General features: G+C 37.7%; 1 protein-coding gene across 48 annotated transcripts in view; it reads left to right on the top strand.

The window, feature by feature from the left end:
- The window catches only part of LOC126293318 (poly(rC)-binding protein 3), a 559,120-nt gene that overhangs the window by 375,373 nt on the left and 166,381 nt on the right, over window positions 1-17,366 (top strand). For all 48 annotated transcript variants that reach the window (XR_007552268.1, XR_007552267.1, XR_007552266.1 and 45 more), the window contains one exon: window positions 11,761-11,817. Coding sequence is in view for 45 of the 48 variants with exons in the window: in XM_049986501.1 (XP_049842458.1) it covers window positions 11,761-11,817 (57 nt within the window). In the remaining 3 variants the exon portion in view is untranslated. The remainder of the gene's footprint in view (window positions 1-11,760; window positions 11,818-17,366) is intronic.

Here is a 17,366-nt window from a genome sequence, read left to right as displayed (position 1 = left end):
GCATAATAGCTGCTTCACTCCCTCAACTTTGCCAAACTGTTGTGTTCTGTGTATAATGTTATAACTATTAAAGGATAGGAACACCCGAGCCAAGGAAATCATTTTTCAGTTCTATATATTGTTTATACATAAATAACTATAGACAGCTCTAAAACCAGGCCGCAAGTTGTGCTAGGTGTGGCCCAGTACATGAAATACATTTTTCTCAATTTCTGTCACATGTTTACTGCAGTTTTTCACTTAATGTTTATTTTCCTAGTCTTACATTGCTGAATATAACCTGCAAGAACAGAATTTATTTACAAGAAATGAAAACATCTCAGATACTTTAGTAGTACAAAAAGTTTTGGTTTAAAAGTGCAGTCGTAGTATACAACATGTTTTCTGTTCCGTGCTGCAATTGCTAAATCAAGATTCGGGTTAGACAATATAGCAGAACCAATGAGAAAACAGTGTTCAATAAATGTCATGATCTTGTGTGTATTAAATTACCTAGTGGCATGATGGGCTATATTGTGCAGAGTGCTGTTGTAAAAGATAGAATATTCTTTAAAATTTAAACTGTAGTTTTAAGTTCCTGCCTAAACAGCACCCCGGAAATCGGGACAGTCAGGAAATACCTCACAAATATTTTAAACGATCATCGGTCTATGCTACAAATCGGCCCATCATCACAGCCAGTTTTTTTTCCATTCGTATTCATTGGCTTTGTCAACTTGCAACCAAACTGTAACACTGGCTTCCAAAACAATATTACAAGAATCTTCAGAAATGTACAAGAAATGGATATAAAAACCAGTAACCAAATTTATAATCTGTAATAGCCATATTATTGCTGATCTCTTCCTCTGTGTCGGAAATAAAAATACTTAATTCATACTTTCCACCAAAGAAAGTCATTCAATTCAGTAATAGTCATTGGCTAACACATACTATTACTGGATTGGATATGAGCATAGATAATGAACTGCCAGCAGTGCCACGAAACAGGAGAGCTGTGGTACTCAATATAAGCACTCTAAACCACTTTCCCAAGTTTTGTACAGTTATGTTCAGATTCTGCCCATGGCACATTAAAAAACAAGTGACATGGCTATTGTAAAATAAGAATCTCTCTTCTGGGGGTCTAAAAATGAACAGTATATGCCCAGTGCTTCTTACTGCACTGACTGATCTGAAAGCTCATTGTTTAGATTTCTTCTGACACAAATACGCTTGTTTATCATAAAACACCGAGGTATGGTCTGATCTTGCTGCGTAAAAATGAAAAAAAGTTTATAAGCAAAGTAAGACAGGAAAGTGGAAGTAGCACAAATGGATTCACACTTAAAGCAAGTTTTGATGAAGGTAGTGCACCTCTGTTGTCTATGCTTCACTGCAGACATTATTCCGAATCTTCAGAAAACATGTATCTATTATTGCACTGATCGTAGAATGGTACCTTTCACACATGCTCCTGTTTAACGCGGCAGTATTCTCTTGAAGAATCATCTCCCATTCTTTCAGGGGGTTCTCAGAATGCTGCTGATAGCCTTTTTCCGCAGCTGGTCCTGTACATTCTCAGTGGGATTCTAATGGGGGCTTCATGCAGGCCAAGCCATAGCATGAAATCCCATTTGTTCAAGAACTCTAGGGAATTCTCACAAGATGTGGGTGTGCACTGTCATGCATTAGTGGAAAATTATGACCAATAAATGGAACGGAGGGCAAACATGGTCCGAAAGGGTTTGTTCCACATACTAATGTGCTGCAAAGACCGAATCCAATTTGACAATCACACTGACTCCTTATATGGGCAGAAGTGAACCTCCCTGTGAAGGTGTCGTGGATGAAAATGCATAAAGGGAATACCCTTCTCAAAGCCCTTCCTCCCCGCCATTTGATCGCAGGCCAAATCACAACTCGTTGGTGAATAATACTTGATTCCATAGTTATTATCTCTATGAGTGATATTCTATTTCAAAACATAGTAGAGCTGTGCGATTACATGTGGTGAGTTGTGGGCATGGCTGGTCTTATGATTTGAAGACTGCCTGCAACCAGTGTTTTTTGGATGATTCTTTCAGTAACATTGATTACTCTGTATTGACTTGGTGTCAGTGGCATTGTTGTAATGTTTAAAGAGAACTTGAAGGTGTAAGAAGTAATCATCTCTTGACAGTGTTGCTGCTCTTGGACCTGGACTAGTGCATTAAGCAGTTGACACTTGTTTACCTACAAAGCAACACCAATAACATACCTTATCCTTAAATGTATCATAAAATGCAATTCGATATTCGCTACCTTTCACCTTTTTGAGCTGGCCGCTGTAGTTGGATTTGGTGGCTGTTGGTTTATTTGTGTTGTGCGAGGAATGCATTCACAACTTCTTGTGCCTTGTAAGATGCTCGTTTCTTTGTTAGAGTTTGCCTTTGTTGTGCGATCAGTGCATTTAAAACGGGTGCTTCAGATAGTGTGGAGGTGTTTTATATGTGCTGGCAGTATAATAGGTGGTTATGTGGTGAAGTAGTACAGTAATCCAAAATTGATTAGATTTGCTTGTTCGATGTACAGAATGAATGGTATGGCCGAATCTGTCTTACACTCCTTTTAATCTGAGCACTTTGTTCTTGGTTGTCCACTGTGATTATTCCCTCTTGGCTCTTGTACATATTTTGTATTACCCATCTCTCCCAATGACTTCACCCTATATTTCTTAGAATTTCGAACATCTTTGCACAATTTTACTTTTTCAAATGCTCTTTGTAGGTCAACAAATCCTATGAACATGTCTTGATTTTTCTTTAGTCTTGCTTCCATTATAACAACAAGATCACAATTGCACCTCTGGTGCCTTTACCTTTCCTGAAGCCAAACTGATTGTCCTCTAACCATTCTCTGTTTTCTTTTCTGTTCTTCTGTATATTATTTGTGTCAACAGCTTGGCTGATTGAGCTGTACAGCTGATTGCATGATAATTGTCACCCTTGTCAGCTTTTGCAGTCCTTGGAGTTGTGTGGATTTTTTCCAAATGTCGGATATTATGTCGCCAGGCTTGTACGTTCTACGCACCAACATGAATAATTGTTTTGTTGCCACTTCCCACAGTGATACTAGAAATTCTGATGGAATGTTATCCATCCTTTTACCTTATTTGATGTCAAGTCTTCCAAAGCTCTTTCAAATTGATTCCTGTTTCTTCTTCTGTCACATCAGACAAATCTCCCCCACCTATCTGCTCTGTTCTCTGCATTTAACAGTGGAATTCTCATTGCACTCTTAATGTAACCACTATTGCTTTTCTTTTCACCAAAGGTTATTTTGACTTTCCTCTGTGCTGATTCAGCCCTTCCAACAATCATTTCTTTTTTGATTTCCTTGCATTTTTCATGCAGCCATTTTGACTTGTATTTCTTTAATTCCCTGAACATTTTTGTACTTCTTTTTTCATCAATCAGCTGAAGTATTTCTTCTGTTACTCATGGTTTCTTCAGTTACCTTCTGTGTACCTTTGTTTTTCTTTCTACCTTCTGTAATTTCCATTTTCAGAGATGTCTATTCCTCTTCAACTGAGCTATTCCTTATTGCTGTATCTATATCCTTACAGAACTTAGTGTATCTCGTCATTCCTAATTACTTCTGTGGGCCAGTTCTTTGTGTATTGATTCTTCCTAGCTAATCTCTTGAACTGCAGCCTAATCTTCTTCACTACGACATTATGATATGTGTCTATATTGCTTCTGGGTACGCCTTATGATCCAGTATATGGTTTCGGAAACTGTCTGACTGCTAAGTAATCTAACTGAAATCTTCCCATTTCACCTGGCCTTTTCAAAGTATGCGTCCTCCTCTTGTGAGTCAGAATATTCACTATTACTAGCTGAAATTTATTACAGAAATCAGTATTTCTCCTCTCTCATTCCTTGTCCCAAGCCCATATTATCCTTTAACCATTTCTTCTACTCCTTTCCCGAAAACTGCATTGCAGTCCCCCGTGACTATTCGATTTTCATCTCCCTTCCAATATCCTCATATACTTTATCCATGTCCTCACCTTCAGCTTGTGACATCAGCACGCATACCTGAACTATCGTTGTTGCTGTTGGTTTGCAGTTGACTCTGATAAGAACAACCCTATCACTGAACTGTTTACAGTAGCACTCTCTCTGCCCTACCTTTCTATTCATAATAAATCATACTCTTGTTACACCATTTTCTACTGCTGCTGATATTACCCTATACTCTGACTAGAAGTCTTTGTGTTTTTTCTGTTTCACTTCACTGACCCCCTTCTGAATCTAGATTCAACCTCTGCATTTCCCGTTTCAGTTTTTCTAGCTTCCCTACCCCTTTCTTTGGTTATTGAATCTTTCTCTCATGGTCGCTCCCCCTTTGGTCGTCCCCTCCCAGAGATCCGAAGTGGGACTATTCCAGAATCTTTTGCCAGTGGATAGATCATGACACTTTTTCAATTACAGACATTTCCTGTGGATACACAGTAGTACAGTTGTTTTTCATTGCTTTCTTAATCCTCATATAGTTGATCATTGTCGTTTCTTCTGCCTTCAGGAGTAGGAATTAGGGGCACTTTCCTACCCCAAAGCAAAGAGTGCCCTGAAACTCTGCCCGCACTTCCGCCCTCTTTGACAAGGCCTTTGACAGAATGAGGACGACTTCTTACACCAGAAGTCCTCGGCTGCCAAGACTGATTATTAATCAAAATTTAAGCAGTAGTGGGTTTAGAATCTGGGACCAAGGACATTTTGATTACTAATCAAAGATGCTACCTCTAGACCATGTGTGCTCCCAGCAGGTGTAACGCCCATAAAACCCATACTCTTGTGGACGTATGGTGAAGAATAATGATTGTTGACAGACATAAAAAGACCACGCTAGTAATTCTTTAAATTTTGACCGTGCATTTGTCCTTTTAAGCCATGCCTTCACAGATGTGATATCCAATCCTCCTTTTTTTTTTCCCCAAGAAATAGGAAAATTACTGAACCTTTCGGAATGACAGAAGAAAAACTTTTCAGGCTGCTGAATTTGTTAAACCCTCAATCCTTCAATGTGTAATAGCTTAGGCAGAATAGCTGATGGTACCACTGTATGTTAATTCCAACTGCGCAACTTTGGACGATCTCAAGTACGAATATTTTGTAATGTCTTTCAAATCTGAAAGGCTACCGCCAATGTCGGATGCAGCAAAGTGGCACTCATTGCGATCCTCTCATCATGTTCAGCATTGCCTGGGGAAGAGAACTGATCCACACCAGTGGGACGGAAAGAAAAACTTATCAGCTTATTTCCCATGGCAGTGACAAATGATGTGACACCACACTCACTACTTAAGATCATTTCCTGCACATGCAAAACAAGATGCACAGCTTTATGTGGATGTGATGTGCAAAAAGTTGCAGCTTATCTTGTGACAACACTCCAGAAATTGAGATTGACAAGGATGAGGAGGAGATCAAACGTACATTCCAGAACAGAAGTTGGTGAATACACTGCTATGGATCCTGAAGATCGGATGCTGGACAGGGCCTGCCACAGTCTCCAAACCACCTTGATGGAACTGAAATTTCATAGAATGAGACTCTCTCATATTTAAATTGTATTTTTTTAGTACTATTGTGGTCTTTTGTTTGTTCATTTGTGCAAATTTTCATATTACTCATGTGTTAATACATATTGGCCATTACTATGTACTTAGTTTCCATTTTAGCAATCAACTTGTATCACTCGAGGCATGGATAAAAAAGCATAAAATACACGAGTGAAGAATGATATAGCAGATATACATAGAAAACACACGTGTCCCCGTTAGAGAGCCATTTAGCCATTTTCCAACTGCAAATTTCATTCAGTTGAATTACAAAAAAGGGGGATTGCTTTGGCTTTAAAGTGTTTGAATGCTTACTAGTACCTAAAACTGAAAACTAGATGCTTTTATAACGTGAAATTTTGTGCTCTACAACTTTGATAAGTTAATATTTTTCATTTGGAGCCGGCTTTTCAATAAAACTGATAAAAGCTACAACTTATTGTGTCAGATGGCTGCACTGATTTTTACATTTAAGTAGGTCATTTGGTGCAAAATTCAATGGTCTATCATTTTGGTAATGGTAAAATTACAGTGTTAGAGGTGAAAACCTGAAAAATGTGCCAAAATTACGCAGTATAATGTTCTGGCTGAAAATTGTATTCTTTTGTGGAAAAAATGTTTATTATTGGCAACTGGAAAAATGTGTGTCATTGGCAACTGAATTAAGCAAAATTACATGCAGAGATGAAAATAGATGTTGTTGTTGACTTGTTTTTGTTGTAACAGTGGAAAAATTAATTAATACTTGAAATGACAAGGCTTTCCTCTTGATTTCTTTGTGTGTTAGGTGTTGAGTGCAACCATTCTCATGGTATTAGTTTTACTATATATCTTCTTAGGGTGTGAACATTTTAAAAATGAGTACAGAAGGGTTCTGTGTCCTGTGTAGGAGAAGTTACATGGTGAAGATATTGCTGAATCATCTCTACAGTTTAAGCTCTCTCTCTCTCTCTCTCTCTCTCTCCATAAGCACACAGACCTAATACCATTTGTGTTCACTGTTTTTTATCCAATTTGTAAATTTTCTCCGCATAATTTATTGCCTTAAGACTTGTCTTAATTAGATTTTGATGTGTCTGTTGGTTTGGCTCAATACCACTTGATTAAAAGATGTGACAATAGTGCTTTGTGTTTAAAATTGGCTTTGTGTTTGTACACTCATTGAAAAGTATTGAAGTTGTTTCGTGTGGGCTTCAAAAAGTGCTGCACAGGAATCTCACATCTACTGATTGCATTTTGAAAATGTAGGTAATTGCTTTTGTCAAAATGTTATTGATGTGTAATGTGTAGAGACTGCCTTTCCCCGTAGCACTGTTAATTGTGCTGTAACTTATTTTTGTTACTATAGTTGATGAACCAGTCCCAGAACTAAGCTCTGACTGCTGCAACATATGAAAGCTGCTATTCTGTGTTCTTCGGTTGTGACAGTTGTGCCATTAACAGCAGCATCAACTGTTCTTGAAACCTGTTAGTGTGCCATTGTTGTTAATGTGTTCTGTGTTGTACTGGTGTAAGGGCTGCAACCCCTTTGTCAAGTCTACGTACGCATTTAAATAAGTTGCACAAAGACTGGATCTTCGTATCGTGACAACAAATAAAAACACCTGTAGCTGTCCTTATGATTTTATTTTGTGTCTGCGAGTTTCAGTGCTTCATTGCATCATCTTCAGGCTGTTTTGATGTGGTACAGGTTGATACGATCCCCATGCTTAACCCATCCATTGCCAGCATTCCTGGATACACAGATGATCTGAAACTTGTGTATGAGCACTCCAACGATTAACCTGTTGATGGTTGGAGTACTGACATGTAAGTTTATCATCTGTTGTCCCAGAGACTTCCTGCTAAAAGGATGGACATACAAAAAGATCTTTGTATGTCTGTGAGCACTGATGATGCCTGCAACTGTCAGGCTTGGTTAATATAAACAAGAATTAGCACTAGAGATTGAGGCTGTGACAGTGAATTATTACCTGAGAAACACAGAAAAAAAAAAACAAAAATACATCTCCGAATGTGATTGTAAGTGATTTAAAAAAAAATCCTGCAAGTATCTGTTGCCTACTGTCAAGGATGTGGAAGACTGGATTAATCAGGAGAAAACACAATGGCTGTGTCCCATAATTTTTGTTGTTGTTTTTCTAATGTATTTAGCGGTTGGAAGATAAACTGTGCCATTTTCATATTATTAAACTGAATTAATCTGCTCTCATTCGTGTTTATTAGTTCACCTCACCCACCGAAAACCAAATAGAAACTTGTGTACCAATACATTAACGTAGATTTTAAAAAGGTTAGGGATATGAATGATCTACAGTGCTTCATTTCCTGCTGTCACGAAAGTCTGAGCCATGTTGTATGTTGGCACTCTTAATAATGGCAGTGGCAGTAACTTATCTCAGATTGCTCAGAGTTCCACATGCATGTTCACAAACTGCATTGTTTTTACTGCTCTGACTATAATTGCCCCTTACAAATATTACTGCAATTTTGGACTACAGTGTAGTGTAACAACTACTCCACATCATGAGGTTTGTTACAGCAAAATTGATATCAGTTCAGATATGTAGCTTTAGAAACTGCAGCACAGATCAGATGCTTCCCTGTGGCTATTAGGTGAGTAGAAGTGATTGTAGCCAAGAAGTTAAATTTAGCAATGGAAATAGACGTTGGAGCCAAGTCTAGGGTCAGGTCAATTTCAGTAGTGTGCTACTCTAAATTGTCTTGCTTTCCTTGCCCTCTTCTGACAAGCGAGTGAATAAATCGAGGGAAGCATGCAAGTTCTCTCTCTCCCACTCCAATAGGTCATTGTCTTGGTCTCTTATCTCCTGGTATCTAGCAAAGAACTCCTTAGGTGCATCTTTCACCTATTTACTTAACTACATGTCATACCAACTTATATTTCAATCAGAATAAAGCAGTCTATTCCATTGTGTTTCCAGATCGTTTGTTGGGTTTGGAGTCTCTTTTAGTTGCTTTGTAAATGCCGTTGAACAACCCCCAGTTTTGTTTGGTTTTGTGTAAGTACCAGAAATCAAAGCTTCTAAAACATTATAGTTCCCATTCCTGACTCTTGGAAGTTCAGTTTTGTATGCCAGATTTAGTGTATCAAAAGCAGTCACATTGATTTTTAATATTTTATTTCTTTGGCTCTGCATCCATTTATTGTCTTCACCTGTCCTAAATACAAAAAGCTTATTATGATTTTCTGACTTATTTTTTACAAAATAAAAATTTGTTTTTAATGTTTTCAGCGTATTTTACCTTACTTTTGTTGGAATTGATCCTTAGGTCAGACTTGTTCTGTAAATTTCATTTAGTTTGTTGTTGAAGCTTATCTGCACCACAGGCAAATTGTAAAAATGTTATCAGCAAAATTAAGGTTTTTTAATTGAAATCAGTTTTTGACTGTTGTTGAAATCATTGCACTGATAAAAAAAAAATTCATTTTAAGTATATTAAGTATTTATGAGGAGGCCAGTGAGAGTATATAAATTGAAGGAAAAGTACATTTTATTATGAAACTGCATGTAACACACGAAAATGACTTGTAATTGATTCCGAAGCAGTTGTGGGAATAAAACTAAAACCTAACTGGCAGTTGGAGAATTGATTTCAATAAAAAATAGTTAATAGTTGAATAATAACACGGTCGCTTAAAGGGCACGCTGCCTCCTGTATGAGACAAAATTTAAGGAGATTTATAGTCCCTCAGTCTTTTTTCAGTTGGAAATCTTATTTTTAGAATGGAGAACAGTTTTGATCATGCATAATTACCCTCCTTTCTCACTGCTCCCCCAGTCACCTCTGTTTTGTGTCCTGACAGTCCAATTAGAACTTAAGCCTTGCTTGATGATATTCTTCAGGATGTTAAAATCAGTTGAATTGGATTGGTTTCTCAGAGAAAGTTGAGATCTTGTTGTAACTAAGTCATAAAATTTAAAAAATTTTGTTCACCTACATCCACATTTATACATTTTACATGCCAATCTACAGTGTGTGGCAGTGTGCACATCATACCAGTTTCCTTTCCCATTTGTAATTTAGTAGTGGAAAATGACTATGCACCTCTATACATAATCTCTGCTGCATTACTTTCACATACATGAGTTGATGGTGGCAGCATAACAATTCTATGGTCTCCTTTCGAAATGTTCCCATTGGATTTTGATGATCATTCCTGCCACACCTTGTGCGATATAGAGTTATGTTAGAGATTTTGCAACACACTCTGAAATCATTCAGTGCTGTTGTCGTGTGTACTTGACAACCTTAATCATTGAATCTCTAGGATCGATTGCACTACTGTCTATGATTTCGTGTAAAGTCCACAACACTTTTCCAGAACCCTGCCAACAAGTCGGTCTCTTCTATCTGCCCTCCCTAGTCATTGTTGATCTAAAATTTTGTTCATGAGTTGTATACAATCCAGTGTGCAGTATTCTCTTTTGAGGCCAACTTGTTCATTTGCTCAATTCAAACATATTTATCCTATGCAGGTTTTAAATATCTTGAGTTACTCTCTCTCTCTCTCTCTCTCTCTCTCTCTCTCTCTCTCTCTCTCTCTCTCTCTCTCTCTCTCTCTCTCTCTCTCTCTCTCGCCCCTACCTTAAACCATTTCTATAGAAATGCCTATCTTCAGGCATCTATCTTTTTTTACACCTCAGGTGACTTGTACAACACTTCTGCTTTTGTTTTGCCCATGGTGAATCTTGTTGAAATTATGTGGCTCTTATGCACTTGAGGAATGTCATTGTTGTCGTCATTGTTTTTTCCTGATTCATCTCTTGAGCCATCAAAATGTATAAATACTCTTTCCAATGTTTTTACAATTTCTCCCATGTTATTGTGCCACTGTAATTTTAGGTATTTGTACTCAACATAAGTATTTGTACTCAACATAAGTATTTGTTTGCATTCTGTAATACTACATGGAATACATTTACAAATTCTAGAAGTTCTCAACATTTGCTTGAAACTTATACCATCACTTTAATAGTGCCATGTTTAATTTCAGATTTTCTTTTCTTTTGCCTTCTTTGTGCTTGCAAAATTGTTTAAGTAGAGCAGTTACATAATTTCCCATTTTATCTGTCTGCATAACTTTTTAGCCTTATACCTGTTATTCAGCAACTTAAATCTGTGATAAGATGCAGTTTGAAACGGTGAAAACTAATCAACTGAAGAAATTGTCTTGCTTGTTTCGCTGTTATTACAGTGTAAATGGAAAATTCAAGTAGCCAACATCTTTGCAAACTAGACTCTTTCATCACAATGATTCTTATGGTTAACATTTACTGACATTTCTAACTGAAAATTAAAGGAAATAATAATAATAATTTGGTGATGATCATCATCTTCTGAAACCTTATCAGCTGAACCAGCACATTAATTTAAGGTTTGATGTAATTAAATTTCCAATAGGCTTCCATTGGTGTACAGATAAGGACTCCAGTGGGTGGGATATACAGTTACTGGATAGAAAAATCTTAATCCTTTTAATTATACCCTTCTGTTTTCTTCTTCCACATCCTTTCTCAAGAATAAATTTAGAAAAATCCTGAAAGTTAGAGATTTGTACTGTACTTCTTCCATTCAATTTTTGCTTTTACAGTGATTGGTAATTGAACATTATTTCTCAGAAAACTTTTTCTATATTTCACCAGTCACATACCGTATGATTCTGGACACATTTTTCCTGCAATACCATCAGTTTCCATTCTGTGAAGCTCTTCAGGATTTTGGAACAGTACCTTGCATTTGGACAAAATTACATTTTAAAACTCCTATGCAGTTAGGCTTATCAAATCTCTTTTGAATAACTTTTGGTCATAAACTATACTTTTATACCGTGGCAACAAAGGTCTGACAGTTTCCATATCGTAGGAATGTAAGCCTAATTTGTGATACGGTTTTCTGTTTAACAGAGTTTGTACATAATTGGCACTGCAATTGCAACATAGTAAATTGGAGCTTAGGACTTTTTGCGAGATGTAGGCATTGGGCAGAAATTTCTCACATCTATGACTTGTCTCTCACATTATTGTGTTTTTGCATTGTGGATATGCCATTCTAGCTGAAGATTATCTTTTCCATGTAGGAGAATGCTTACTCATTGTTTTATGTCTGTGTGAACTGATGATGAATCTTAATGCTTTCCTTTTTCTTTGCAGGAGGTTGGGAGCATCATTGGAAAGAAGGGTGAAATTGTTAAAAGATTTAGAGAGGAGGCAAGTATTTCCACTTATTTCATTAAGATAGAAATGAAACTTCTACTGAATTTGACTTGTATTTTTATTTTTATGAGGCCAAAAAGACAATGTAAACATTTTATATGCTTGTGGTATGTTGGCAGATACCATGTTTGTGTGATAGTCCACATAACTGAACATTCTGTTGACTGTTCTGACAAGTTAACTTCAGTGACCAGTGGTGGTAGTATATGATTTAGTTGGATTACACAGTGTGAAACATGTACCACACATGTTGTTAACAATATTAAGATGAACCCTCTACATCTACTATCACCCGCCGCACCTGTTTGTGTTTTTTTTCCCCCTCCCCAGTTTTAGTTTTTTCACACGTTTCGTCAGATACTGAACGTCAACTGCAGTAAAATCTTGACTGAGCTATGAGAGTCAGTCTGATGTCCGATCATACAGGATATTAAATGAGATTATACAGTGATGAAAGTACTTAACTCATGATTAAGGTGAAGTAGTAGTTGTTGTTTTCTACTGTGATCATTCAATTCAATGGTTTCTAATGTTTGCTAAATGTCACTGGATGAATGTCTGAAACATAAGGGAATGTCTTCAGCTTGTTATTCTGCCTAGTCTACACTTGTTTTGTGTAATCGAAGACTTGCTCACTCTGAGCCACACAGTTATTTCATCTGAATATCAGCATTGGTAACTTTTTCTCTTACAGAAAGACCAGATCCTGCGAACCACAATTTCGGACGTTAATCGGCATACTAGTCAGGACCACACGAAAGTAACTCCTGTAAAAGTGTCTAGATCACTATCATTTTTGAACAAAAATCCAGATTGGAGGTGGACCAGTTGGAATTGAAATAACCCTATAAAGTAATGACTAACAGTATGGAAAGAATAGATTGCTACTCACCATATAGAGAAGGCATTGAGTAGCAGAGATGCATAATGAAAAATACTGCCTGCGATTTGACGCCTACTCTATATATTCAGTAACAGTCTGCCCTCATATTGCTGTTGTATTCTTGACTTCCCATTGTTAAAAAAATGTAATTTTTTTTACATATGTCACGTTTGCAATGCAATTGTTTCCAAGAAATTGAAACATTGATTTCAATTATTGTGGGTATTCTTAGGAAGGTAAAAAACTAACTCAGCCGGTAGTAAAATGTTTTAAGGCTTGTGTTCCTGTCACAGTGAGATTGGTTGGGCATAGGTTTGAACTGCACTCCTTGCAATATATTTTACTTATTCAAAAGAGAAAGTGATCAGCTGTGAAATTTATATATGGTTAAAGTAAAACAAACTTCATTGTGAGTTTCAAAGGGTTGTGCAGTTTTACTAGTATCTCACTCTTTTTGTTTCTCAAAGATGTACTAATTGTCATTTTGTGGTGGTAAGCCTTCGGTGTGCTGTACAGTAGTTATCATAGAAATGGAAAAAGTGTATAAATCCCCTGTACCAAGCACAGTTGATGAATACCATTTATTGTAGAGTGAGATCTCCAACCCAGTGCCTGTTGGACGTCAAACTTCATTTATGTTTATACCTTGACAGTGAATTTCGACGCATTGTGCATGTGATTAAAATGGCACGTGTTACTGGAGCTGACAGCTGATAATGTATGTGGTTTTGACTTCTTATGTATAAAAAATATTGTAGTTTGAACCAATGCTCATCCAGTCTGATAGCGATTGTAAGACAGGTGTTACGGCTCATAACTAAATTTTCTCTATTTTTGGACTTTTAACATATCCACTTGGCTTGAAACAGGCTGGATATGATGACCTTTGACGTAGGGCTAAAAACAATGAAAGTGTAATGATGTAACTTTTTGTTAGAAGTTACTTTTGAATGACCACTGAGTAGTGAAAGTCACTCAGTCACATTATGAAATTTCTTTCACTCCCATCATTTCAGCAAGAGAGACGTTCAGTTTTTATTCTGCTGTTTTTGTTGCATGCACATTGTTTTTAGAATGCTCTGCATTATCCCCATTCATCAAAATATTCTGAAGTTTATACCGTATCTCTAGCACTTTTATAATCCATTTTACCTTTCCTGAAGTCAGCCAAACTGGTCTTTCTCATGCATACGTCAAGTTTTCTAATTCTGTATAATTATAAAGTCAGCAGCTTACTTTCAAAAGATAACAAACATTATAAAGCAGTTCTGATGTTCGTCCAGTCATTCTGTCTTGTCGTGAATATTTATGACGAAAAAAAGCACTCAGTCTTCAGGCCACGAGTGGCCTACCGGGACCATCAGACTGCCGTATCATCCTCGGAGGAGGATGTGGATAGGAGGGCTGTGGGGTCAGCACACCGCTCTCCCTGCTGTTTTGATGGTATTTTTGACCAAAGCCGCTACTATTCGGTCGAGTAGCTGCTTAATTGGCATCACGAGGCTGAGTGCACTCCGAAAAATGGCAACAGCGCATGGTAGCTGGATGGTCACCCATCCAAGTGCCTGCCAAGCCCAAGAACGCTTAACTTCGGTGATCTCATGTGAACTGGTGTATCCACTGCGGCAAGGCCATTGCCATATTTATGGGAATCTGATAGAATTATCACGAGAGACATATATCGGTGTTCGCAAAAATTCTGATTCCTAAAATTAACTGTTTTTAGTGTGCTGATGATATTCCACTGATTTCAGGTGACTTATTTGCTTCCATTTGCTATGTCAAAACTGTTAATTTTATTGGGCTGTTTATTGCTTTCGCATCAGACAATATGTACTCAGGAATGAACTTTCCTCAGATTTTTGAGGTACTGCTACCACTCGTGTTTCCTTCCTTCTCAACTTGAACTTATGCTTTCTACATATTCTTAGTATGTTGACCTAATTTTAAACTTCAGTGCAGTGAAGTTCAGACACCCTGCGTCCATAATCAGTTTTTTTCTTTTTTCTGCACCCACTTCTTTTGCCACGTCATTCTCATACATTCTGGTTTTACTTGTTTTTATTTTCTGTTGATGTCTTTTGCGTAATCTGTAATGCTTTTATCAGTTTAATATTTACTTGTATAGTTCCTGGGATTTTATGCTGTGATAAAGTATGTATTCTCAACTAATAATGACATAATGGGATGACAGAGTGATAAGACACTTGACTAAAAAAAACAACTGGGAGGAAGTGGTTCAGATCCCTGTCTGGCCATCCACGTCCACATTCAGATTTCCCACAGTTTCTCTTAAAGTTTAAGGCAGTATCTGGATTGCTGCTCTGACAAGGCCAAGGTAAATTTCCTTTCCCTTTATTACCCAATCTGAGCTTGTCCTCAGTCTCTGATGATCTTCTTGCCAGTGGGACATTAAACCCTAATCTCTCTCCCTTCTTGAACAGTGTTTGTTCTGCTATCCAATATGCGGCTCCAGAATCTTTGTGTAAACATTATTGTATTCTGTAATAGAGCTGCACAGTAACTGTCTGAGATGTGAAAACACTGAGGTATTGCCACAGGGAAGTTTATAAAATCACAGTTCATGAATCATTGTAGTAGGCAGGCAAAGCTGTCATCAGTGTTCTACTCCAGTTGGCAGGGATCACCTTATGCCAACTCAGCTGTTGCTGTGAAGTTAGTTACGACCAGTTGACACTTATTAATGAACTCTAGTAGATGGCTCTTATAGTGTCAGTGTCTGTCCCAGATCCCTTTATTGTTTCGTTGACTAGTGATGAGTGGTAGTTGAGCAGGTTGTGCAAGTCACATTGCCATGCTGCAAGACAAATGTGCATGTGTGTCTTGCGTATAACAGATGCTGTTGTTTTGCTTCACTTAACTAGATGTCTGATTCATAGATTGTAATTGTGGGGCAACAAAACGTGTGAAGTGAAAATAGGAGGAGAAAGAATGTTGCATAGCAAAGCCCACAAACTCGTGTACTTGGGGAGGAAGTATTTTGAGAAAGAGAATGGACATGGTGAGCTTTTACTTCCTGTTGCCCAGGTCATAAAGAGGACCAAGGCATCTTTAAAAGTAAACAGAAAGATAGTTGAAATGATAGGGAAAGAACAGTATAATATAGACTGACGTGACAAGGCTGCAGTCACGAGGAGAAAAACCAAGAGAGCTTTGGACAGTTTTCAGAAATACATACTTCACTGTCCTATTTGTAAGTGATAGCATTGGCCATTCCCTTCCCTTAACAATCAAAGTTGCTCATGTAGCTCCAGAAAGGTAATCTTAAAGGCAGCAAATTTTCATTGTGTGCAGTGGACAAAGACTAAGGCTTCAGCTAATCCATTATTAACAGATGTAAAACATTAACAGAAAGGGCAGATATTGCTGCATCGTGGTGCAGATTTGTGGAGGATCGAGGGTGCGAAATTCAAAAGTTTTTTGCAGTTAGATAAAGTTTGGGTTAGCGCCAATGATAGTTCAAGCAGTGCAGAAGAGAATCACTATAGTATCTTTACAGCGATGTGAGTGATGATTCACATTGTATTTTCTTCTGATTATAAGTGTTAATATATTGATAGTCTTTGTTGCTCATTAAGGAACAGTGCAGTTATTTAACTATGGAAAGAACAACATCAAATATTTGATCAAATTGTGAAAATAGTTGGCATTTCCGTTGTGAATACAGAGAAGTTTAGTTAAAAACTTTCGCTACTTGAGGGGGGCCCCCATGAAAAAAAAGAGATTGTGGAATAGTGAAACTTTGTGGACACGTTCACAAGGACATGCAGAAGGAAAATAATGAATCAACCATTGAAAGAAACTTATTTTAATTATCACATGAGAGTGTAACATTTGTTTTAAATGCCAGTGTTTGTTACTGGTTACAAACATTGGTCAATGTGATAACTGTCTACATCCATGACGCTCTGGAACTGCGCTGTAGATAACATTTCACAGTTGTGTGCAGAGCTTTTCAAACTGAAGACCATGAACTGTTCACCCTGTCGTGACACACCTCGTGCACGACTTGAAGATCGCACATTGCGTCCAGCGTTATCAGCCAGAGCAACAATAATCTCTTCAATAATTTGTGGCGCAATTGGCCGTCTTCCAATAGAAGTTCTCAAATTGCCAATGTCTAAATCATTTTCTTCAATCCCAGTGTGGAAAAGAGACCTCTCCATAGTCCTTTAAAGCATCAGTACTCGAAGAGAACAGCAGCACCATTGCTGTTGTTGTGATAAAACAGTTTTGCCAGTAAAGTCCTTTTCACATTGTCAAGACCTGTGTTGCCTGTCTGCAACTGTAATGCACATTGGTGAAAGTTTAATTTTAACCACCCTGCATAACAAATAACTAAAGACATTTCAGCGTACTTGTGTCGTCTTCTTGCCACGATTCGCATGGCTCCCCGCAGCAAGAGGTTAAAGTCCACCCTCGGCCATGGGTGTGAAGCCTAGAGACAGATGACCTCAGCAGTTTGGTCCCACAGGAACTTACCACCCACCACAGCCACTTCTCAACTTTCGAATTAATGTATTACTTCCCTTATTTTTCCGTAAGAATATGCGAGCTGTAGTGACATTGTCACCTGACCACGTGAACTGTCAATACCGTCCGTTTTTCTCATGGCCTATAGGTAAGGAGTAGATAGTGT

The sequence above is a fragment of the Schistocerca gregaria genome, chromosome 10 (genome assembly GCF_023897955.1).
Source record: "Schistocerca gregaria isolate iqSchGreg1 chromosome 10, iqSchGreg1.2, whole genome shotgun sequence".
NCBI classification, from domain to species: Eukaryota; Metazoa; Arthropoda; class Insecta; order Orthoptera; family Acrididae; genus Schistocerca; species Schistocerca gregaria.
The sequence above is the reverse complement of the archived record's forward strand: the minus strand, read 5'-3'. Positions and strand labels throughout refer to the sequence as shown.